The sequence below is a fragment of the Melanotaenia boesemani genome, chromosome 9, assembly GCF_017639745.1.
Source record: "Melanotaenia boesemani isolate fMelBoe1 chromosome 9, fMelBoe1.pri, whole genome shotgun sequence".
Classification (NCBI taxonomy): domain Eukaryota; kingdom Metazoa; phylum Chordata; class Actinopteri; order Atheriniformes; family Melanotaeniidae; genus Melanotaenia; species Melanotaenia boesemani.
Window position 1 is genome coordinate 7996444 of NC_055690.1, and position 23082 is coordinate 8019525.

Here is a 23082-nt window from a genome sequence, read left to right on the forward strand (position 1 = left end):
GAAAATAAATGACAGCCCCATTTGCCTTCAAAAACAAATATGAAAGTGTGAAACCTCTTTTTTAAAAAGAAAAAAATAGTAAAAAATACTAAGAAGAAAAGAATTCTCATTCTGTATTTTTATTATTATCTAGTTCATCATCGGTTGTGGGGTAGGACAATAAAACAATAATATTTTTGAGCCTGCGCGTTCACATGAAAACGGACTACATATCCCATGAACACATGACTCCAATTGACGAGCCTTTCGGTCGCTTAAATGACGTCACAAGAAATATGGCGGCGCTCGGTACGGCACGGTGTTTGCTTCGGAGCTACTCTAGGGTGAAAAATGTGCAGAGGAGTAAGCAAACGTTGATGAGGTGTAGTTTAAGGAGTTTTTGCAGTGAAACAAAAGAGAATGGTAAGTTTTCTTCATCGTGACTAAAGTTTCAACTGAATTAATTTCGTGTTTACTGTGCTGACCTTGTAGCTTAAATCGTTAGCTGCAACAACTGGCAGTGCGGCTGACAAATAGCTTTAAAGTGAGAAGGTTATTTATTGGTGCAGAAACATACACTGAAGAAATATTTGATTCCATTTTAGAGCTATTATTATCCGCCCACTGCTTTGGCATTACAGGGATTCAGTCAGGCAAGGCAGGCTCATTGTATGGCACATTTTAATGTTCAAGTCAACTCAGTGATTTACATAAAATATTAAAATCATTACAGCAAGGTGCAAAATAAACATTTAAACGATAATTAAAACAAGCTAAAGAGAATTGAAGAGATGAAAAATAAAACAATGAAAGCAAACTAAAAACAATATTATAAATAGAAACTAAAATATAGAGAACAGACAACGAAAAACATACAATGAGGTAAAACTCTTTACCTAAATTAAAAGCACTGGCAAATAAAAATGTTCAAGACTGGATTTACAAGAACTAGTTTTTAGCAGACTTCAGATTTTCTGGTAGTTTGTTCCAGATGTTAGGAGTATAGAAACTAAATGCTGATTATCCTTGTTGAGTTTTAACTGGAAAGCAAACTACCCAGATGATCTTATAGGTCTCAATGGCTGTTTTGGCATCTCAGATCAGATACATATGTATTTAGGCCAATTCATTCAGAACGTTGTACACCAGGTGGAAAATTTGGAAATCATATTGTCAGGGCACAGGAAACCGTGTAGATGTAAGAATCGGAGTGATATGTTTCCTTTTTCTGGTCTTTGTGAAGACATATGCAGCAGCAATTGTCTTTTTTAGAGAATCTATTGTAAAACAGTCAAGTCTACTGAAATTAATTAATTAATTAATTTATATATACATACATACACACACACACACACACATACTAACAATCATGTTGATCCATCACTCCCCGTATTTAAATAAATTCTCCAGGCAAAGATTGGCCACTTCTTTGATGTGGCTGTTAAAATTTAGCCCAGAGTCCAATATGTCACCAATATTTATGTTTTATGGCTTTGTTGATTTAACCGTTGTTGACTGAAACTGGCCATTAATATTTGACACTCATCTTTCTTTTCAAACACAATTATTTAAGGTTTATCTTTATTTTGCTGAAGAAAATTCTGAGGCTTTGTTAAGAAGCTGTAACTAAAACTAACAAAGCATTTATTTAGTCAGAGTTTGGATTACATTAATTTGAATAGCCAGATGTGCATGTAAAGATTTTATTATAACTCTGCTGTAGTTACTTTTCAGGGTAAGGCTAAGATCCAGGTAAAAGCTACAAGTATTTTTTACTTTTTGTATATATACGTTGAAATTGAGTCATAAAGTTGCTTGAAGTCTTTTTTAAATACATGCATCCACAAACTACAGAAATCATTAGACATGGTTTGTACAAGTCATTAACAAGTGTAACATTATCCGCAGCACTTACAGACAATGCAAAGCCCAAGTTTACAGATCCAGCGGTGCAGGAAATCCTCACCATGATAACAGGACTGGACCTCCAGAAAGTGTTCCGACCTATTAAACAGGAGCTGAAGCCGCCCTCATATAAACTTATGACGGATGAACAGTTGGAGCAGGTACCTCTGACACAGATGCAAAAATACACACATGCAAGTCCACATTGCTGTACACTTGTTTAATCTAATCCTGTTGTGTTTGTAGGCGGTCCTGTTGGCAAAAGAACAAGCTAAGAAGCTGCTGCAGATGCCTCCTGTTCTTCCAGAGAGGTTGCCCATCAATGACGTGTTAGCTGAGGATAAGATCCTGGATGGCATGGACACAGCCAAATATGCATTCACAGACATAACCTACAACATCCCACACAGGGTACACACACCTTTTCTTTTGTATGTATCATTTTAGAGAATGATAGATACAGCAATCACCCGTGCTTGTTTTTGTGACAATGTTACCTGAACAGCTCATACAAATTAATTAAATTTGTAAATCTCTAATAGTCTGCCTTTTTAAATTTTCTTAGGAAAGGTTCATAGTTGTACGGGAGCCTAATGGGACTCTTAGGAAGGCGACCTGGGAGGAGAGGGACCGTCTTATTCAGGTCTACTTCCCCAAGGAAGGACGCAAGATAACGGTGCCTCTCCTCTTCAAAGAAGAGAACCTTAAGGTGGGAAAGTACAATATCTGACAGAATTTACGAACAGTATCTTTTTCTGTCTCTCGTCTTTACTCTTGCCCTCCATCTCCTGCCACAGCCGCTTTTTTCACAACATTCATTCTGTGACAAAAACGTTGTCTGTGAAGTCAGTTCAAGGTTTTATTAGGTTTCACAAAGCTGAAATAAGAACTGATAAATGCTGCTCACAGGAAAGAGAATCTAACTTTTTTGGCACAAAGTCTTGTAAATCTTAAAAAAATAAATAGTGCACATTTAATATGTTGTACGCAGAACTTGAGACTGGATGTGAAGTAAAAGGAGCTTTGTGAACACCCACATAGCCCTGACATAAGGTCTGATTGTGCAGAATAACTAGAACGTGTGTCTCTGAGCAGTGATTATCATGGGGTTTTAAGTATTAAGTGAGTTATACCTCTTTCTTTATACTAGATGGTGTTCTCTCAGGATCGTCACGAGGACGTGTTGGACCTGTGTCTGGTTCAATTTGAACCAGACTCTTCAGACTTTATCAAAGTAAGTTGAAACTAAGCTTCTTGTTATTTTAACCTGACCAACAAATTAACTGTAAAACTGTCTTTGACAGATTTCTGTCAGTTTAATTCTCGAGATGTAACATATGAGATCAGAGTGAATACGAAGAGAGAAAATGTCCTGTTTTTGTGAAAATGTTGCCTTTGTAAACCATGATCAAAGCCTTTTGTTTTTAACTTATTTTACTCAGTAAAAATTGAAACCAAACAATTAAACTTAGATCAAAAGGAATATATCAAGATGGCCGGTACGATTAATTTAATTTAGTGATTACTGTAAATAAACCAACAGTAGTGCTGCAGTCTTGAGTAAGAGCACATTCTCATTGGTACTGTTTGGTCCGCCTTACAGTAAATGAACCCTGCTCCACTCCCACAGATAATACAGTTTATTTGGAGTAATTTGAACACTTATTCATACTCAGATGGGGACCAAGTCAAGCAAATTCTGGTCTGCTTGAAAACCTGGGGTCGTGGTTCACTTGCAAGTGAATCCTGGTGCGTTTTGTTTACAGTGTGAAAGTAAACGGACCATCCAGGGAACCAAAGGAAGGAAGTGACTTGGAACACGTTGCATTTTGGGCAGTATCTTATGAAAACTGTGTTAGGTTTGAACACCAACCTAGAAAACAGGAACCTCAAGACTGCATGTATTTGTTGTTGCTCCATTGTTTACTTGTGGTGAATGAGCCGGCTGCAGGGAAAGGATTTCCATTTTCCTTCTTGGCCAGTTAATGATAAAGATGCACCGATACTCTATTTTGGGTTTCCGATCCAATCCCAATATCTGAAATTTGGATATCGGCCGATAGTGTTATTTTCTGATATCAAATCTCTTTACATGAACAATATTTTGATTCTGGTCATTATTGCTGTTGTTGTTATTGTGTAAAATTCCATTAGACTAAGAAACCGCACATCCCTTCTTAATCAGAGAGCAACTGATAAAATAAATGAATCAAGTTTAAATGTTTTCCAAAATTAGAAGAAAAAAACCTTCTAAGGTTAATCAAAGACGATGTGTAGCAGCTTCACAATCTTAATAAAAATAAAAGTAATTATCTTTAGTAGTAACAACTGCTTTTTTAATATTTAAGTTCCAAGTGTGTGTTGAAAGAGAATCAGGATGTATGTGAATAATCTGGGAACATTAGATAGTCTGACAGTGCTGCAGACAGTCTGCAGTATCGGCTTAGAGGGCTTTTCTGCTAAAGAGGACCTATGATCATAAAAGCTGCTCTTTAATCTGGCCCAAACGTTGTCATGTAGCATGAAATTTTAGTTCTGTTTGAAGATCCTACAAACAAGACTGCACTAGTTGTGAATGTTAAAAATGCTCTACAGGTTTACATCCATTAGTGAAAGCATGGCCAGTGCTGCACTGTGAAATAAACCCATCATGCACACCAAGCTGCAGTTTATGAGCATAACAGCCCAAACTGGAGATCCCCTCATCTTCCTTCACTTTCATGTGAGTAGCATTGTCACGCAGGATTACAGCATTTTAGTTAGCAGACTTTTCCAGAATTATCCTTGACAGAGACCGACTGGCCAGAATGATGAGTTGTGTTTTCACCTTGTCTGCTGGAAGTTTACAGGAAAACTTTCCTTTTCCCTCCTCCCGTTTATGTATCCCTCTTCTACGTCAAGCGTAAATAGCCTTTAGCTGAACGTCTTACCGTGGAAACTAAACCGCGGGCTGCATCTAAACTAGAAACTAGGGAGTAAAAAACAAAATCATATATAATTATTTAAATACACGAGTTCTAATGGGAATATTTCATGAGCTGATTCTGCATCAACATATTTTGTTTGGATTAAACCTGCAAAATACGTGTAATTTGTAAACACAGGACCACGAGGGGTCCCTCTCTGGATCTGGGATGTCAGCTTGATATCCGATCTGTGAATCACATCGATGTCGGAGCCCGATACCGGATCAAATCGGTCCGAACTCTGGCTGATGAATCAAGTCTTTTTCCTGCTTTTTCTCTTCTTGGTCAGCGGTCGTTCCGGGCCATGCCCCCCAAAACCCCAAATCTTTGTGACATTGTCCTGGAGGTTTGGTCAGCTTATGTAAAGTGCTGCGAAGGCACAATATTTCTCCACATTCCCCTCCCAATCATACCGAGTCCCCCAGACTACCCGGGTATCCAACGATGTGCTTTTAACATTGGCATTACATTAAATCACATACCTTTTCTATGTTGCCGTCAGAGAGTATGGGTGCCTGGATTAATGACAGCTTTCCATATAAATCATCTTCTAAAGAAAACATCTAGACATCAAGGCAGATTTATATCCAACCCTTTTTCTGTCTCTTCCCAAGTGAAGCCAGACAGGAAACTTTTTTTAAAGAACTGAATTGAAGTGAATCATCTTCTGAATGAGTTGTTGCGCTGTAGTGGAGATGTTCTTGTGCCAGGTGTGCCAGAAATATTGAGGCCCTGTTCAAACGACCTTTTCATTGACCTTGATCCTGTAGCTATGGTAACCACACACTTGGATGGCTTAAGGCTTCAGAATAACAATTCCTTTCGTATACACTGTAGCAGCATGTAGTATCAATCTTATTTTTATTTTTTGTGCCAGGTGCATGCAGCCACATATGAAGACCTGGACAAGCATGGGAAATATGGGCTGCTGCGATCCACCAGACACTTTGGAGGCATGGCCTGGTACTTGGCCAATGCTCGCAGGGTGGACGGGCTGATAGTGGACATGCTGAAGAATGAACTGTGAGTTTTTTAACCTGTCTTTAAATTGAGACATTCCTGACATGCCACACTGTGGCTGCAGCCTAAAAATGACATTTGTGGGTGTGTTTACAGGCTTCAGGATGCTGTGAACCTCGTGTCTCTGTTCCACATGGTTCATCCACACAGTGAGTCAGCTCAGGAAGCTGCAACCCAACAGGCCACTGGCACTGACCTGCTTAAGGTGAGAACAATTGAGCCTTGGCTAAAAAACTTCTGCTGATTCATGGCTTTATTTTACACCCCTGTTGGTTTTATAATGTGTGTATTATGTATTGCGTTTTGACCCAGGTCAAATAAAATTGTTCTCCCAGGATGCTCAGAACAGCTCTTAAGAGGTCACATTAATGCTGACTCATCTAAGATTCCCTGCCTAAGCAGTTTGGGTTGGTCTCTAGAAGAGCTGTGGGGCCAGGATACATCAGGTCTGGGGCTGTATTAGCAGGGAGGGTCATTTAAATGACAGCCAAGGCCTTTGGTTTAGTCATGGTGGATAACAGAGGCACTATGTTAGCTGTGTTTAGTAAGTCTAGTTCTAATACAATTTGATTTCATCCAGTGCTTCTTGTAGGCCTTTCTGTTGTTTTGCCACTGTAGTTATTTCTTGTGTCATAAAATCCAAAGATTTCTTTATCATCTCCAAATCTTTAGCCAGTTTCACTGTGGGCATTGTTGCAGCAAATGTAGTCCATAGATAATACAAAAAAAGTCTGGTGATAGTATCTGCTTGCCAGCGGGTTGTAGCTTCTGCAGCAGGTTGTAACTTATGCTGAAAAGGTCCAAATATTTCACCAAATTCATGAAATGGTTTAATCCAGAGGTATTTGTGTCCTAAACCAATCGAAAACTGGTTAAGATTAGGTGGATGTTGATATAGTTAGATTGTTGGAGCTCAGTAGTCGCACCACAGCTTCACGGCAGCCATCTTGGATTACACGGCAGCCAAAAAGTGCTTCACCTCACTATTAAAACTGTTTATACTTCAGGAGTATGGGATGCACAGCCCCAACTGCACTGCAGTGGTCACCTTTTTCATTATGTCAACCTGTAACGCTTGTCTCTGCAGATTTACGCCCAAAAGGAGTCCCAGAGGTCAGGCTACATCGAGCTGGCTCTGCAGGCATTTGAGCAGAGGACTGCTGAGGGGTCATCTGCCTAACTGTGCCACTCTAAGATCAGCTCACCAAAAGGACTGGACCTAAAAATCTGAGACACAGTGGGATCTAGCTCCCACATGTCGTTACTGAACTCTTCCTGTTTCTTCATGTGCCCCATGGAGAATTTGTCTTTATGTGAAGTTCGTTAAATTGCAGAGTAAAACACATGTACATAGCAAATTTAAATGTCTTCATATTCATGATTTTGTTTTGATATAAATTGAAACCCAGATAATAAAGAAGACCTAAATGAGAAACTCCTTTTAATTCATTTTTCTAGTCCAGGTTCAAAATAGTATCCAGTGGCCTTTATTTCAAAGAGGAAAGAAAAGACATAAACAAGCAGCTTTGATCTTAGCTTATTTAATTATCCATGAAAAGCACTTTGTGTTTACTCTGGCTCTGAGAGACATCACATGATGAGGTCATAAATAATAAAAATGAGATTACAGCACCTTGGGCTTAATGGCTTATTTCGTAGGGATGCACCGATACCAGTATCAGGTATTGGTCCAATACTATGTGGGTGTACTCGTACTCTGTATTAATACAAGTGTTCGAATAGTACACAACCTGATACCAATGTCAAAAAACAGCCTGTCAAAATTAACACAAAGAATAATTTTTTTTTATAGTGTCGAGAAAGTTATTACAGGTGTTATTTTAAAAGTCCCAAATTTGCAAACTCAGTGAGGGTTAGGGTTATATGTGCCGTGTCACAGAGGTGAACCAAATCCACCAAAAACCACTTTTTCTTCTTTTTATGAAGGTTCTGACAGTTTTCCAGTCTTAGATTTCGAGGATGATCCATTTGATATATCACAAGTACACAAATATAAGTACTCGGTTTAAAATAATGTGGTATTAGCGCATCCCTATTATTCAGCATTTCTGAATACACGCTGTATCTTTAGAAAAAAAACTCATCCAGAGCTTTTTTCCTTTATGGAGAAGAATAAAAATTCTGCTTGAATTTAATGGCTTCATAACACTGACCAACAGCAGTGTTACCTAAAGGCTGAGGAAGATTAAGAGGTAGGTGTCAAGTTTATCTTTTTATTGCTGTCAGCAGCAAATGAAATAGAAGCAACCTGTAATTTTCCAGCTATTTCTATTCTACAGTCATTTAGCAGACACTTTTATCCAAAGCGACTTACTACATATAACTTATAAAAAAGCCCAGTTTCCCTAAATCAATCCATATTAATCCTATAACACATTTTTGTTTCTCTGCCTTTAAAGGAAATGTTAAAGTGTTGGTGGCATGTCTTCCCTTTTTGTGTTTGGTCACAAACTCATGAAATCATCTTCTAGTCTTCACCCAGCAGATCTTCATCTAGGTTAACATTTGGGGTGTCGAAATCCTCCAGGTCAAAGTTATCCAGATCCAAATCATCCAGGTCCTGCAGTTTAAAATGTGCGTAGAGGTGAAGAGACACGTGGTTAGAACTTTGAAAGTTTTACATACAATTTTACTGACTCCTAGGTCACACATTGTATTGGACCACCTTTAGCTTTGATAACAGCACGACTGTGGCGTCACTTTGATTAGTTTATGCAAAAACAGGAAAGAAAAAATAACAGTCCTGAATCTAGACCTGACCAGCTGAAGCAACCGCAGATCATCTGCTAAGTTAAAAACTGGAGGCTGACTTTTTTCTCGATAAGCAGTTTATATTTAATATTCATGTTACAGCTTAAAGCTTGTTTACCTCGTCATTCATCTCTGCCTCAAGGTCTTCTGCAGGTTCCTCAGATCCTTCGGTACCTGCCTCCTCCTCCTCTGCTACGCTCCTCTCTGCAGGAGCTATTTCTGGGACTAAAATATCTGGCTCAGCTTCCAGAGCCCCCTGCTCTGATTTGTCCTCTACCTCGACTGGAGGTGCTGTGTTTTGTTGCTTTTGTTCTGGCTCTTTTGCTGGGACCGGGCTCAACACCACCGCTGCATCTTCAATCAAGTCTTGTGATGAATCAAGGGTCAAATTGGAGAAAGCTTGGGCCGTGACAGATGCATCCACCACTGGAGCGTCTGTGGTGTGGAAAGAGATGAGCTCTTCTACTGCAACGTATGGCTGTACTGTATCTTTAACAAGGTCCTGTGTGGCAGAGCTTTCTTCTGCTCCTCCGCCCATCATGGGAGGCTCTTCTGCAGGTATGGTATCTTCATCATTGCTGAATATTTTCCCACCTGCTACAGATTCTGATGCCACTACAGCATCAACCGTCCGGACATCCTCCCCTACTTCTGCCTCATCTGTTGCCGCTTGAGTGGCCAGAATGGTTTCTGTTTCAGAAAAACAGGAAACAGGCTGAGTTTCTGCTGCTGGAGTCGCTTCCTGGACAGTCACTTCAGCACGTGATCTGACTTCTTCCAGCGGACTGAGCTGTACCATCTCTGAGTCTGTGGCTGGATCCTCAGAGATGGACTCAGGTACAAAGCCTTCTTCTTCAGAGACCAAACTCTCGGATTTCACAGTTATGTCTTCTACCTCACATGACACAGGCTGTGCTTGTTCTTGAGTTCTGATGACAGGGGGAGTTTCTTCTGTCACATTATTTTCCTCAGCCACTAAAGCAGGATCAGAACCAGGCTCCTGTTTTGGTGGAATTGGCTCATCCACTATTGCTGTTTCAGCTTCTGAAAGTGGGATCTCTGTCACCACAGGCGTAACGAGGGCTTCACTCATGCCCTCCACTTCCTGTACAGTAAAAACACAGAATTACACATTTATATTCCTGGTCAGGTGATTTACCAGCAATTATAAACCCATTTCAAATAACATTTCTATTTGTAATTGTGTCCTTTGTTTACATCGTATGGATGTTTTCAATTGCTTAAATGAGACATGGCTGGATATTTTACAAATGCCAATGAAACATTTGGTTTAATGGTCAAGATTATGAACATTCCCATTTTTAACACAAGCTGTTTCCTAGTTGCTTTACAGTAAAAGCTTCAATCATCCAAATATGTCATCCCTGTTTTTCACAGTGAACCGAAAACAAGATTTCATCATTTGCTTCATCTTGCGTTGATGAACACTGCTGTCTGATGTCTGTAAGCGCACATAAGAATAAAAACTAACAAGTTAGGAATCTGGTCGGAAGGAAAGCTAGTTGATTATCTTTGGATGAAAGTTAATTTTGTAATATTAAATTTTTTGGTAGTGTTGATTATGTTGAAGTGTTTAATTTAAAGTCATTCGTGTTTTGCCCTTCGACATGGTCTGATTGGCACTTATTCGGGCATGAACATGTCTGAATTGTGCAACACATACACACAGACTCTAGTCCTCACCTCTGGCTTCGTGATCCCCCCTTTGGGAATAAAACCTACAGATTCCTCCAGAACATGCCGATCCTCATTTGGCTAAAGAATAGATAAACAGGCAAAACGTCATTTCAAACATGTATTTTATGTGGAATTAATCAGCTAAAACTGCCTCAATGTTGCAGCTTGTTTTGCACAATATAATATGAAATGTCTTCGTAGTCTGTTAAAGTTTTAAAACGGTTGTGCTGAGTCTCACTGACCATGAGGAGTGGGTATTCTGCAGCAGGTCTGACCCCGACATGAGTCTCCTTCAGGTACTGCTCAGCCAGCAGGGCTTGCTCAAGGCCAGGGAACAGGTTGCTGTAATCTCTGGGGTCAGCCAGAGCATCTGCTGCCTTCTGGTTCACCTTGGAGAGATTGTCCTTCCAAAGCTTCACTACTCTGGAGGAAGAGAGGCATATATGCGGCTTTTCAGTGATGCATACTGTAATTAATGAAAACCTTCCCGAGTAGCAGAATTTAACTTATCTTGACATTTTCTTCAAATTATGAAGAAGTGTCATATGCAGACATTCTGCAGGGTCCATGAATGTAACAGAGCCACTATTTAGGTAATATGTTATGCACTCAACTGTACCTTGAGACATGGCTGGGCATATATGTTCTTGCCAGAAATGCAGCTTCTGGAAGTCGATCTGTTTTGATAAGCAGGTCCAGACATTTTTCCAGTCTGGGCAAATAAAAGATAAAATATTGAAGACAAAAAGAAAATGTTAAAATATATAAACTGGCTCGAACAGCTTCTGTACTTTCCCTGCTCCTCAAACACCCACCTCCCCTGCATAAAGTAGGTGAGAAAGGCCACATTGGTCTTTCCATCCTTCTCTGCCCCTTCAGCCAGTTTGCCCACCATCTCCACGTTGCCCGAGGTGGTTGCCAGCAACAATAATCCCCCGTAATCCTGAGCTTGGTGCAGACACTCTTGAGCCAGACTAAACTGGCACTTTGTAGTTGCGAGTTCTGCCAGCTGCTTCCATTTATGCTCTGACTGAAGCCCCCGCATCCAGTAGTGCCAAAAAGACAGGAGAGAATTATCACCGGATGAGAAGCATGAACCTCAGTGTATTGTCAAGCTTTCATGGCTGTGACTCACCTATATAAGGCAAACAAATGACTATATACACTCGCCTGCATAATATACAACATTTGATTAAATAAAATCATTTAAAACTGAAACACATTTGTATTTATTATATTTATATCCTCTGAAGTTCTATTATACACATAAACTCCTCATTAGCCCACTCTAGTAATGCAGAAATTATTGTTCACCATCAAACTAAACTGAGATGATGTGTAGGCATGCATACCTAATAGCAGACTTATACAAATGATACTGTACAACATCTAGAAACTGGTCTCTGACCTCTGCTTCCGATGCCAGCTGGTAGGCTGTCTTGAGATCTCCCAGCTGCAGAGCAAGTTCAAACTTGTGTTCGGGGTCAGTGGACACAGCCAGCGCCTGCTGTCTGAAGCCCTGTGCAACACAAGAAAACACACAATAAATAACGCATTTTTATTTACCACAGTAAACATAATAAACTGTGGGGGAGTCATAATCCCTCCCTTGATATGTATATCCTAAAAGAAAAAGAAGTTTTATAATAAGTAGTCAGTAAGAAAAAGAAGAAAGAAAAGCAAAAAGATGAACTTTAAGGGTAAAATGTTGGGAGGGCAGTCATACCTGTTTCTCCAAGAAGTGGGCAACTCTGGTTCTCTGTTCTTTTGGGATTGTGGGCAGAACCTTGTCAGCCGTGCTGAAGTCTTTTCTCATGATGGCCGTCTGATACTCCAGCACAGAGAGTAGCAAGGAGTAGCTGATGATGTTGAGCTCCTTGTCTCCAAGGTAGAGACGGTCATCTTTTGGGATGTAGCCCAGCAGATACATGGTCCTGCAGTACAGTAGAGATGCAGTTCTTCTTTCTTATTTTTTCTTATTATTTTCAATTTGTGGATACAGATGAATGAATAATGTGAATTTAAACATTGACACATGTGATACCTGTCCATGTGAGCTATAGTGATGATTTCCCCTCCAACATAGTAGTTCAGTCTGTTAACAGAACTGGTGTAGATGAAGCAGTCTCCCACCCATAAGCCTGTCTTTACCACCTCCTTGACCTCCCCCAGGACCTAGTCAATATGCAGTAAAGAGAGAAGAGGTAATGAATAAAATGTGAACATAAAAAACATGAAAACAGACATAAATTGTATCTACAGAATCAGTATTTTCTAAAATTCTCAAACACTTATCAATTCAATATGGACAAAAAAAAACAAAAACAAAAAAAAACCTCGAAAGCATCTTCTATCCCATCCTCCATCATCTCCGCCTTGGACTCATGGGCTGCTGACACTCGCTCTGGCAGGTAGCGCAGCACAAAGAAAGACTCTTCTGTAGCAATACACACCAGCTCCCCAGAGTCAGACCAGAAAATCTACAGACATAAATAAATTATTAAAAGGCTGAATCAATAAACTGAGAACAGCTATAACAGATTCCAGCACTAATTATTTGCCACTGACATGCTTTGGCTGAATCTCAATACGTCGGATCAAATCGGCATTCTCCCAGTCGTACAAAGCCAAGCCACTGTTTGACCTCACTCCCAGTAAGAGGCCACCAAAGACACCTGATGGGCAGGGAAATATCAACATTTAACATGTGTACACATAAAAACACACAAAAACCTAACAAAAATAAGAAAGTGAAACTTACCGTCAGCTCCAAAGTCAGGTTTAAAAGTCTTTTTCTGTTTAAAGTTCTTAAATATTTTCACCACAGTGTTGCCTTCCCTTGTGGCATACCTGTAAATATAACAAACACACTTAATGTACATAAAAAACTATAAATGCAATTATTCTGTGTTTATCTTACACTTGTATCTTGTAGTACATTTTAAAAGTAGTAATAGAAATACACATTTTTGTTTCCTGATGAGAGATTGGTCAATTTCCTCCTCTTAGCCATGTGTTAAAAAACAAGCTAAAGCTAGCTTTGATTATTCTATCAGCATAAAGTAATGCCTGACAGTCAAAGCAGAGGGAAACAGCTAGCCAGTGAGCATTTAATGTTAGCATTTAGATAATGATTTAAGGTAACATTATCTACATGCTAACATCTTATAATTTCTTATATGTGCTTTCATTTATTCCCATGACTGAATAAATCCACAATTCTTCACCCAAGCTAGCTTTGTTTTTGTCTTAAAGCTAATCTAATGCAATTATTTCATTCTTGGTATTCATACATTAGACAAGTATTTATCCTCACATCACTCTCTGCAAGACAACCAATATGTTTTTAAAAGATAATAAAGTCCTCTGGTATTACAGACTTACTGTGAGGAGTCATGCGCCCAGACAAACTCCTGAGCGGAGCCGAAGCTCTTGTTCCTCAAGGCCATCGCAGTATAGATGATGTACTCTCCATCTCCACACACCACTACAAATCTGCCAGAAAGAACACATTTAAAACAGGGTTTTATATATATATATATATATATATATATTAAACCACAAACAAAGTAAGTGCACAAAAGTTCACCTCAGTGAATTGGTAGGCAGGTAGCCACAATTTTACCTGCCAAATCACGATCCTCTGTTATTATGGTTAGGGAAAATATTCACCCCAACTGGTTTAATTTGGACAATAACCATTTAATATATGCTTGGGACATAGAGAGGAGTTTAAATGTTTGTATAAGGTCCATTTCTACCCATCCAGTAAAAAACTGCACATTTTAGTGCACAGCATGGGAAACATTCGCCTACTAATTAAATAGAGCACTTATACAACTTTTAGGTATAGAAAAGATGGCTCAGCTCCTGTCTCCTCTGTATAGCACCCATTGGAGGCTGTGCTGGGCAGGGTTCTCTGGGCATCTGCTCCTCTGGCTGCGCCGGGGTATCAAAAGGCTCAGTTAGCCAGAGCATGGTGTGCCGGACTGCACAGGACGTGTTGCAAACTTTCTCCACAGAGTACAGCAGCATGCCCCCCGCTGGTCCGAGACTCATCCACCTGCCCTTCAGCAACCTGAAGCAACGCTCCACAGTGCACGTGTGCATGTGCGCGCATTATTGGACCTGTGCTTCTGCTCTGTGGCAGGGTTTGACAGTGGGGTGATGGGACAGTCTGAGCGTGAATATAGGTATCAGTTTGTTTGCAAACACATATTTCTGTTTGTATTTATCATTATTTAAAATTGTAGTGTATAATGATTTATGGGATTATTGAATTTGAGCCATTCTGTCATGTGTGGGCTTTGGCTGTTTATCATATTTATTTACCCAAAGTATTTTTGAGCATGTCAGTGTGCGCTCCAAGCGGTATCAGTAAGCTATATTATTTAATTTGTTTTGGGAATCTATTTTAATGTGCTTTTTTTTGCAAATGGGTTAATTCTGAGTACTGAATATGTGTCTGCTTATGCTTAGGTGACCTTCTGAGTTTTGTTTAAAAGTCATTTTCAGTGTCTGCTGTGCTGCAATGCTAATCCACACTGACTCAAACGTGCATACATGATCTACGCTCACGTCCAAATTAATAAATACCATACCTTGCCTGGAAATGGTTGTGCACACAGATTTTCATCATATGTTCATTTGATAAATGAAGGGCCAGTATGTGTATACAGACACAGAAGAATGGGGGCAATTTTTAGGAATTATAACTGGAATTAGGTAAGTAGGGCAAGAGGACAAAGAAAGATATTCTTCATGCCACAATCTTTATGTGCATTTCCGTGATTTCAACCCATAAGAGCCCGACGTGACATATTTGTTACGTACAGTTTCTGAGATATTTTGCTTTAATTTATGGTATAAACTTTGCTCATAATCCTGTTGAACACAATCTGATACTCATCTTCTGTCCCCTAATAGATACCCAGAAGTAGAAAACTGCATTATAATATTTTTAATATATAAATAAGCTTTACCCATTCACACACACACACACACACACACACACACACACACACACACACACACACACACACACATACACACACATTCATGCACTGATGGCGGAAGCTGCCATGCAAGGCGCTCAACCACGACCCATCAGGAGCAATTAAGTGTTCAGCGACACCTCAACATGGACTTGACTTGGCCGAGGATCGAACCGGGATCGACCCTTGGGTTGCCGGTCGCTCTATCTTGCTGAGCCATGCCACCCATATATCACATGGTAATAAATGGTAGACCCCCCCCCCTAAAAAAAAATGTAAATTTTTTTGCTACATTTTGTTAAAAGGCCAAATAAAACCTCATGCTGAAATTTTTATTTATTTTCTTACCATTTTTTCATGGGCCTTAATGGGTTAAATAATGTCCTGTCATCTTACCATCAATGCTTCTACTAGTGTCTCACCTTCCATTGGGGCTGTGTTGGATGGTCTGTGGGTAAATCTCACAGCTGCCCATGTCTTTGACACCCATCGTGAGCCTTTCTCCATCCTGTATCTCAGTCTCTCCCAGAGCCTTCAGGTTGGCCTGCTGCACCTCGGAGTGACGAGCCCACATGATCTTCCCACTGGAGTCCATAGACATGGCTGGTTCCTCCCGCCCCAGCTGAAACAGTCAGGGAGTGGATAAAAAAAGATTATGTAAAAGACACAACAACAACAAAAAAAACAAAACAAAACATTGTAACTGTGTATGAGGAAATCTTAGAGTAGTTCAGTGAAGGTGAACCTTAAAAAGAAATCCTTCAGCTCACACAGCTCGGAGAGAGTATTGTATAACTGCCCACAGCTGCTGTGAGAGATAAAGGGTTCATGTCTTCTATTTTCTGTGGGGATTTGTGGGTTTTAACAATCTGTTGTGTTTTTTACCATTCCATTTCCCATCAGCAACAACGATTACTTTAAAAATCTGTGGTCTTTAGACCTTACTGACAGACCCCTGAGCTAAAATCCTTACCTAAACTTGGAAATACTGACAAGTTTCTGAAAGATTACACACCTTGATGATGATGCTGCCTTCATCATAGCCCAGCGCCACATTGTTGGAGCCAGTCAAGCCACATATACACCAGACCCGTTCCATGCCATAGTTAAGTGTGTTTTCCAGTCGGTAGGTGTTGGAGTGCCATACACGAACGGTGCCTAGGGAGGCAACAAAGTGGTCAAATTGAAGCAGGTTATTTTGCTCATGTGGGGCATGTGTGTGTGTTTTACTCACCGTCCTCAGAGCCTGTGAGGATGATTGGCAGCTCAGGGTGGAAGGTGACACACGTCACATTTTGTGCATGACCCTCCAAGGTCTGAACACAAGTTTTGTTCTAGTGAATAAACACAAACCAGATATAGTCAGCTACTCACATAATGTTGTGTTTTGTGTGTGTGTGTGTGATTACAGAGTTTGGGTATATGGTATCACTACTGACAGTGAATGTTCAATAAATTTATGTCTCATAGCTTTGAAACTAGAAGACAAAGAACACTTTTGGTTTTCTACACTGGCTGGTAGCTAATTAGAAATACATTCCTGTTTCTGTTATTGCCACATCTGCCACCATTTCCAATTTTAAATATAAAAGGAATGGAAACAAGGCTCATGGCAATGGACAGAACACATGCTTCACTTTCTTAATCAGTTACTTACAGCAAGACTACATAACTTTCCAACCTAAAAGCTTTGTGTTTCTGACCCGATTTGAAGGCACACTGACATTCATCATGTTGTCTTCTAGGTATTTATCTATGTTCAGTATGGTGGAAAGTTCAAAATTCTTCTTAATTACTATAGTCTGATGTATTTTCTTTTTAAATATTTGTGAATTCTTATCATTCATGTTATTTGTGCACTGTAAAGTTCTAATTGTGTCTATTAGAACTGCTCCCCAGGGAGAACCACTGCCCCTGTTGCAAATAGGATGGGTTAAATGCAGAGAAAGAATTTCTTAATTGGGATTAATGCAGTATTAATGGTCATTATAAATTATTACCAGAAGACACATGTAAAAATAGAACCGTAATATGAGTACAATAACAAAAAATTGACTACCTGATAATCCCAAATCTTGACAAGATGATCATCAGCCCCTGATATGAGGTACGGCTTGTCTCCTCCGCTGTAGTAATCAACACAGTTCACTCCCTTCTCATGGCCCTCCAGAGTGAAGTTGGGGGTCTTGGAGCCCAGCTGCCAGACCTGCATCACAGCAGTTGAGTTGTGAATAAATTACAGCCTGAACTGGTGTTTTGGATTTGAATATTTTTTTTTAAAATGAGACTTGATTTTTCTTCTTTACCTTCAATTAAAGTGGAAAAACAGCATCTTTCTCCATTGTAACCACTTATAATTATTTCCCTGATTGTGTATTTTAGTGTGTATACCTTAATAGATCTATCCAGAGAGGCACTTGCAAACTGGTTGTTGTCTTTGGGGTTAATAACAATCTGCATCACATAGTGGGTGTGTCCCTCAAACACCTGACTGCACATCCACTTTCTGTCCCAGTCCCACAGTTTGATCAACATGTCATCTGGAATAAAACATAATAATTAATAAAGTACCTCAGCTTTAAAATTTGTTATGGGACATGTAAAGGCTTCCTACCACTGCTGGTGAGGATGAAGGGTTGTGTCGGATGAACAGCGATGCAGCGGATGTAGTCAGAATGAGCCTCAAACATGTGAACCCTCTCCAGAGTGTTGTAGTTAAACACACGGATCTGCAAGTCATCCTGTGGGCAGAAGGAAAAGTTTAAAAGAATAAAGCGCTGGTACAGCTGCATCGTTGGTTTTATGAGCTAATGAATGATAATCAAATCTAAAACACTTAAAACTTCTTACTGCTCCAGCAATGATCCAGTGTTTCCTGGCTACAAATTTGGCCACTCTGACAGGCAGATCACACAGCTCAAAGGTTTTCACCATCGTCTGCACAGATGGATCAAAGCAAGAATATTGTAGGAATTCATTTCCAGGAAAAAAAATCAAAAGGACTGATGCAGTGATGACTGAAAAAGTTTAATGATGAAGAAAAACTGAGTGATCTGACTCATAATAACCTGTGTCTCATGGTTCCAGACCACAACAGTGCCACTGTAAAGGCTGACCACCATCCATGGCTCGGTGGGGTGCAGGTCCACACTTTTCACTCGGTCTGACCGAGCTGTCAGCCTCCGCTTGATGTCCAGCCGCAGAGGCTTTATTAGATATAATCACAGTGAACAATGCCAGCATTAATTATCCAGTCATGTCAGCTTTTCTCAGCTGTAGATTGTCCACCCCCATGGAGTTGTATTTTTTTTTTTTTTTTTTTTTTTTTTTAGGTGGATTTGGGAAGGGGGTGTGTCTCTTGCCACTTCCCATACCACATTTTGTATGCATGCCTGCTCAAGCTTTTTTCATGTCAGTGCCTACATGGCTTCTCATATTCTTATACAACTCATTTGGCAAATTTCTAAAATAGTACATATTCAATCTTTAATCTTATTTTCCAAAACTATGTGCAGCAAATTTTCAACGTTGTGGAGTTCCACTGTAAGAGTTTAAGGATAAAAGTTACTCTATACAGTGTCTTTACAATAAAAATAACAGCAGCAAACTATTTCAAGCTACAGTATGTTATTCTGTTTATTTGTTACACTCACCATGTCTCTACATCAGTGTCTCTGACTTTCTGTCCAGCAATACAAAAAACACAGCCCCAATGCTGTCCTCTGCCCGAGAAGGTTTTTACAACTAAGCGAACCATAAAAAACTAACAACTTCCGGTATAGATTTTCACAATGTGCCTTAAAGCTTTGTACCGTTACAGAACCAAAACACAAGATTTGGTGTTGAAGTGCAAATCAGATCTTGTAGGTTTCACAAATGTTAGTGTGAAGAACATTTAAGCAAACATATAAATAAATATATACATTTATTCAAAACATTTATCACAAGTGGCTATTAGCTTAGTTTCTGTGTATTTAACAGTAGGTCAAAGAAATGTGTTAGATTGTATATTTGTGGAGTTAAATAAAACAAATATGAACATATACAAATTTATTTATTTAGTGAGCAAGGATAGAGCCAAAGACCTATCAGTGAAGTATAAGTCTGTGAAACTATACAGTGTAGGATCATCTTAAGTAAACAATAGTTGATGGATCTTACAAATGTTACTTTTCTCACTCTATAAAATGATCCATTTAGCTACAATAATTCATTAATAATTTCCTATACTTTTTTTTTAGCTATTTCCCCAGTCTGCCCCCCAAACCAAACATTTTCTAAACCCGCCTCTGTTTAATATGGGACATAACATCAAGACAATGTGGTGGTGTTACTTGTGTTTACTTCCCCAAAACGTTACCCTGTCGTTTTGTTTTGTTTAATTCTGATGAAGGTAATGCTTTTCTTTTGAAAACAAAATTGACCACTTCCGGTTTATCTGTCTCTGTTTTTGTCCAACTTGACGCAGACTTTTTCTTTTGGCTACGTGGATCCTTCACCATTTCCTGTGAAAGCAGCTCCAGATCCGGCGGAGAAGCAGGGGACACGTTGTACCTGAAAACTCATACAGCGCTGAGAGGCAGACAATTAGGGAAGAATAATAATAATAAAAAAAAAGACTAAACAAAAGTGTTTTTAGTTCAGATTCTTGTGTTATTCATTTATTTCGCTGTTTGTCATCAGCTCGTTTCTTTTTTTTTTTTTTACTTTTATATCAACTTTTTATTTTAAGGAAAGTACATGTAAATTAAAAAAAAAATTAAACTAATGTATAAATGATGTGTCATATGTCTAGAGCAGGAAAAAACAAGATTAAATACAATCAAACTCATAGATTTAATGTCAGTGGAAGGGATGGGGAATTAAGAGAAAACAAACATTTTAAGAGCAAATGCTGTGGGGGACATTTCCAGGTTTACCATAATTCAGTGTGACTTCATGGCACGTCAACCTCTTCCTTCATCTCTCTCATCCCATTTTTGTTGTTGGTGTTCACTGTTAAGAAACGTTTACCCAGCACCTAACTCATTTCTTATAAAGATGTTTTCATAGTGTCAAACTGGAGATACTGTGCTTATTACTTTGATCGCTTAAAAATGATCTGATGTCTTTTTTCCTCTCTTTCTACTTCAGCTGACTTGGCTGCCCCACAGGAAGGCACAAACACATAAACTATGTATAGTGACAAAAGAAGCAACACTACTTTATTGAAATTTCTAATGTTTTTCAAATCGCTAAAGTCCATCACACTTCAAAACCAACCAGAAACTAACTTAATGTTTTAACTTAGAATGTTTTGCCATGTCTTCTTCATGGATTTACTCTTTGTTTAAAATGTATGAACAAAGTACAGAGTAAAAGACACCTACAGTATACAGCCAGACATATTCAGGGAAAGTTAATGTAAAGATAATTTTATATAATCTTTTATGAAGATACAAATCTGTTCTTTCTAACAAAACAGACCCATTCAGCAGCTACAGAGTGTTCTAATCTAAGCCATGCGCTGGCCATCTACAGTAAGTATAGGCACTTAAAGTGCATTTTGTTCAGTTATATCAGTGAATATGTCGGAGGGGATCTGTTGTCTTAAGATGGCTGCTCCACCTATTCACACCCAGCAGTGCACTCATGTGTCTTGATGTGGGAGAAAAAAAGCCACTTCTCTGTCATTTGAGTATGTGCGTTTTCAACAAACACTCCAAGTCAAAAGCACAATTAAATAGAAAGATTGTATTAAATCATTTTATTAGAGTTTTCCACATCTAAAATAGACAGCAGCATAATAAAACACTTAGTTTTGTACAGATAACATTCTTATGGTGCCTTCTTAAATACTTGATGGCAGACTTTGTCCAGAACAGTGATTTCCTGAAAGAAAAAAATACAGACCTTCAGACTTTGAAAGCATCATAATTTCACAAATGTCACGGTTGTTACACAACCAGGCAGAGCTGCTATCTAAGAGTTTCAGATAGACACCTTTTTATTATTACTGCCTGCAGATAGCAGACAGCTCAGGATGATGTAACCAATAAAGGTTGAATTAGGGGAGTTAAATTGCATTTTCACCCTTTATTATATAGACGTGGCCAACTTCACAGATTGATTCGGCAGTAGTGGACACATGGGAGACATTTATCCTCAGGTAAATGCATCAATAATTTCAAAATTCCCCCTGTGTCACCCTTTTTCTTACCTGATGTAGCAGGTCTCCCTCAATCCAGTGTTTCCAGCCACGATTTTCTTTCTCCCCCTTTTGAACACACACCAGCTTGTCCCCATCCCAGGTAACCAGAGTCTGAGATTAGAAACATTGGACAATTCTTTAGTGGTTAACTAGCTGTCTGACTGGAAGTAAAGGAATTCAGAAGCCAGCTCCCACCTTGACTTTTCGGTTGTCCAGACCCTTTGTTTGCTCCTCAAACTCCTCACCCACAGTAAAGTTGACCTCATAATTTCTGAAGGTGCTCAGGGTCTTGGTTTCAAACTTATCTCCATTCTGAACAATCACTTTTGTCTGATGCAGGTGGCAAGCGATCTTTCTGGTGGCAAAGTCGATATCTGCAAGCATGAACAGGTACGCAAAATACCAAAGGTTTTATTATGAGTCATTTAGCCAGTTTTGCATGAGCTTAATGGAGCTGTGAAGACTTCTCTTATCCTTACTTGGCATCTTGTGTATGCAAAGACACACTTAAAGCAACAGGATGCTTATTATGATTCCTCTCCTGTGGGTCCTTCTGACAGTCCCATTTACTCGTTAGAAATAACTTTGCTCTGAGTCGAAACAGGCCTAAATGACTTTCTTCGCCCTTTTCAGCATCAAGCTCTGCAAAGGGAACTACCCATCTTGACCATTTAGATATTCATATCCTATTTGCCCCAAAGTGAGAATTCAATTTCTTCCCATCACTCTTACAGATGAGACCCCTATATTTACCCATCTGAATGTTATTTTTCACACATCTCCATAAGGATGTCATTTTCCTACCCGCTCGATGGAAATGAGGTGCAGGTGCTGAGGATTTCCAGGATTTTATGTGAGCCGTGTCTACCAGGGTTGTTTTAAAGATTGCAGATAGAGTTGTGAATAATGAAAGTGTTTTGTAGGTCTGATCCAAAAATAAAAAAATAAAAAGAGAAAAAGAGAGCACTCATTTTTTTTTTAAAAAAGAAAATATTCCTGTCATTCAGACGCTGCCTGATCCAGGGTCAGATCCGTCTTTTATTTCTCCAGATCAGTGGGATGAAAATGCAGAAGGGACTGAATCAATATTTATTTGGCATGGTAATGGATGGCAACTGCTCACAGAGAGGAGGTTAACTTAGCCTGACAGCAGCTCAATGAAGAAATGAAGCTGTAACAAAGCAGCTCTCATCCTCTCTGCCACACCCATGCCAGATTTTTAAGCTCAGACCTGCTCTTTATACTTCTCTCTTTAAATGCATCTTTCTACTTGATGTTTAACTCCAAGAAGACTCACCAACAACATCATTTCCTTCTGTGCTATGTTATATGTGTTGTGAATGAGTGGAACTTACCGAGGGCTTTCATGACCTCTTCAAAGTTCTCATTGGTCACCATCTCCCAGCGTCCATTGTAGTCTGCAGGCATGTTTTCACTGGTGTGTCAGCGACAGTAGTAGTTTGCCTCAAGGTTTGCTTTTCGAATGATGAGAGAGAGCATTCAAGGGCACAGCCTTTTATATCCACAGAGTTTCTGTGTGTGTGTTTATGAACCAAAG

The 23082-nt window shown here is 39.4% G+C and overlaps 3 protein-coding genes across 4 annotated transcripts; 1 reads left to right on the forward strand and 2 right to left on the reverse strand.

The window, feature by feature from the left end:
- The first annotated feature begins 271 nt into the window (after positions 1-271).
- Positions 272-7301, forward strand: mrps22 (mitochondrial ribosomal protein S22). The gene is made up of 8 exons (XM_041995162.1): positions 272-402; positions 1888-2045; positions 2131-2295; positions 2450-2593; positions 3035-3118; positions 5728-5873; positions 5967-6075; positions 6958-7301. Exons 1-8 carry the CDS (start codon positions 276-278, stop codon positions 7048-7050), a joined length of 1026 nt encoding a protein of 341 aa, XP_041851096.1. The 5' UTR covers positions 272-275; the 3' UTR covers positions 7051-7301.
- On the reverse strand, positions 7299-19067 carry LOC121646264 (coatomer subunit beta'-like). 2 transcript variants are annotated; one of them, XR_006011598.1, is made up of 23 exons: positions 18988-19067; positions 18403-18540; positions 18185-18271; positions 17949-18075; positions 17726-17874; positions 17394-17540; positions 16569-16668; positions 16350-16492; positions 15757-15956; positions 13725-13835; positions 13102-13190; positions 12909-13015; positions 12677-12820; positions 12385-12515; positions 12067-12274; positions 11749-11859; positions 11156-11370; positions 10960-11052; positions 10583-10763; positions 10347-10418; positions 8761-9747; positions 7544-8451; positions 7299-7509 (listed from the first exon to the last, which is right to left on the reverse strand). XR_006011598.1 is itself a non-coding variant. In XM_041995161.1 (22 exons), the coding sequence occupies exons 1-22, from the start codon at positions 18988-18990 to the stop codon at positions 8359-8361; spliced, it is 3636 nt and encodes a 1211-aa protein (XP_041851095.1). In that variant the 5' UTR covers positions 18991-19067; the 3' UTR covers positions 7299-8358. The 2 variants fall into 2 exon arrangements, 1 of the variants encoding a protein (XP_041851095.1); XM_041995161.1 differs by having other exon boundaries at positions 7299-8451.
- Positions 19068-21083: 2016 nt separating this feature from the next.
- LOC121646210 (retinol-binding protein 2-like) lies at positions 21084-23023 on the reverse strand. Its single transcript, XM_041995097.1, has 4 exons — positions 22880-23023; positions 21720-21898; positions 21534-21635; positions 21084-21205 (listed from the first exon to the last, which is right to left on the reverse strand). Exons 1-4 carry the CDS (start codon positions 22950-22952, stop codon positions 21152-21154), a joined length of 408 nt encoding a protein of 135 aa, XP_041851031.1. The 5' UTR covers positions 22953-23023; the 3' UTR covers positions 21084-21151.
- Between the last annotated feature and the right edge of the window lie 59 nt (positions 23024-23082).

Excerpts from the sequence above, each read along its gene's own strand:
- mrps22 (XM_041995162.1), top strand. The coding sequence starts at position 276 with ATGGCGGCGCTCGGTACGGCACGGTGTTTGCTTCGGAGCTACTCTAGG. Across the intron at positions 2,046-2,130 it reads CGGATGAACAGTTGGAGCAG|GCGGTCCTGTTGGCAAAAGA; the intron begins GTACCTCTGACA and ends TTGTGTTTGTAG. Across the intron at positions 2,296-2,449 it reads CCTACAACATCCCACACAGG|GAAAGGTTCATAGTTGTACG; the intron begins GTACACACACCT and ends AAATTTTCTTAG.
- LOC121646264 (XM_041995161.1), bottom strand. Across the intron at positions 13,016-13,101 it reads ACCTGACTTTGGAGCTGACG|GTGTCTTTGGTGGCCTCTTA; the intron begins GTAAGTTTCACT and ends CCTGCCCATCAG. Across the intron at positions 10,419-10,582 it reads CAGAATACCCACTCCTCATG|CCAAATGAGGATCGGCATGT; the intron begins GTCAGTGAGACT and ends TCTATTCTTTAG.
- LOC121646210 (XM_041995097.1), bottom strand. The coding sequence starts at position 22,952 with ATGCCTGCAGACTACAATGGACGCTGGGAGATGGTGACCAATGAGAAC. Across the intron at positions 21,899-22,879 it reads AGAGGTCATGAAAGCCCTCG|ATATCGACTTTGCCACCAGA; the intron begins GTAAGTTCCACT and ends TCATGCTTGCAG. Across the intron at positions 21,636-21,719 it reads TGGACAACCGAAAAGTCAAG|ACTCTGGTTACCTGGGATGG; the intron begins GTGGGAGCTGGC and ends TTCTAATCTCAG.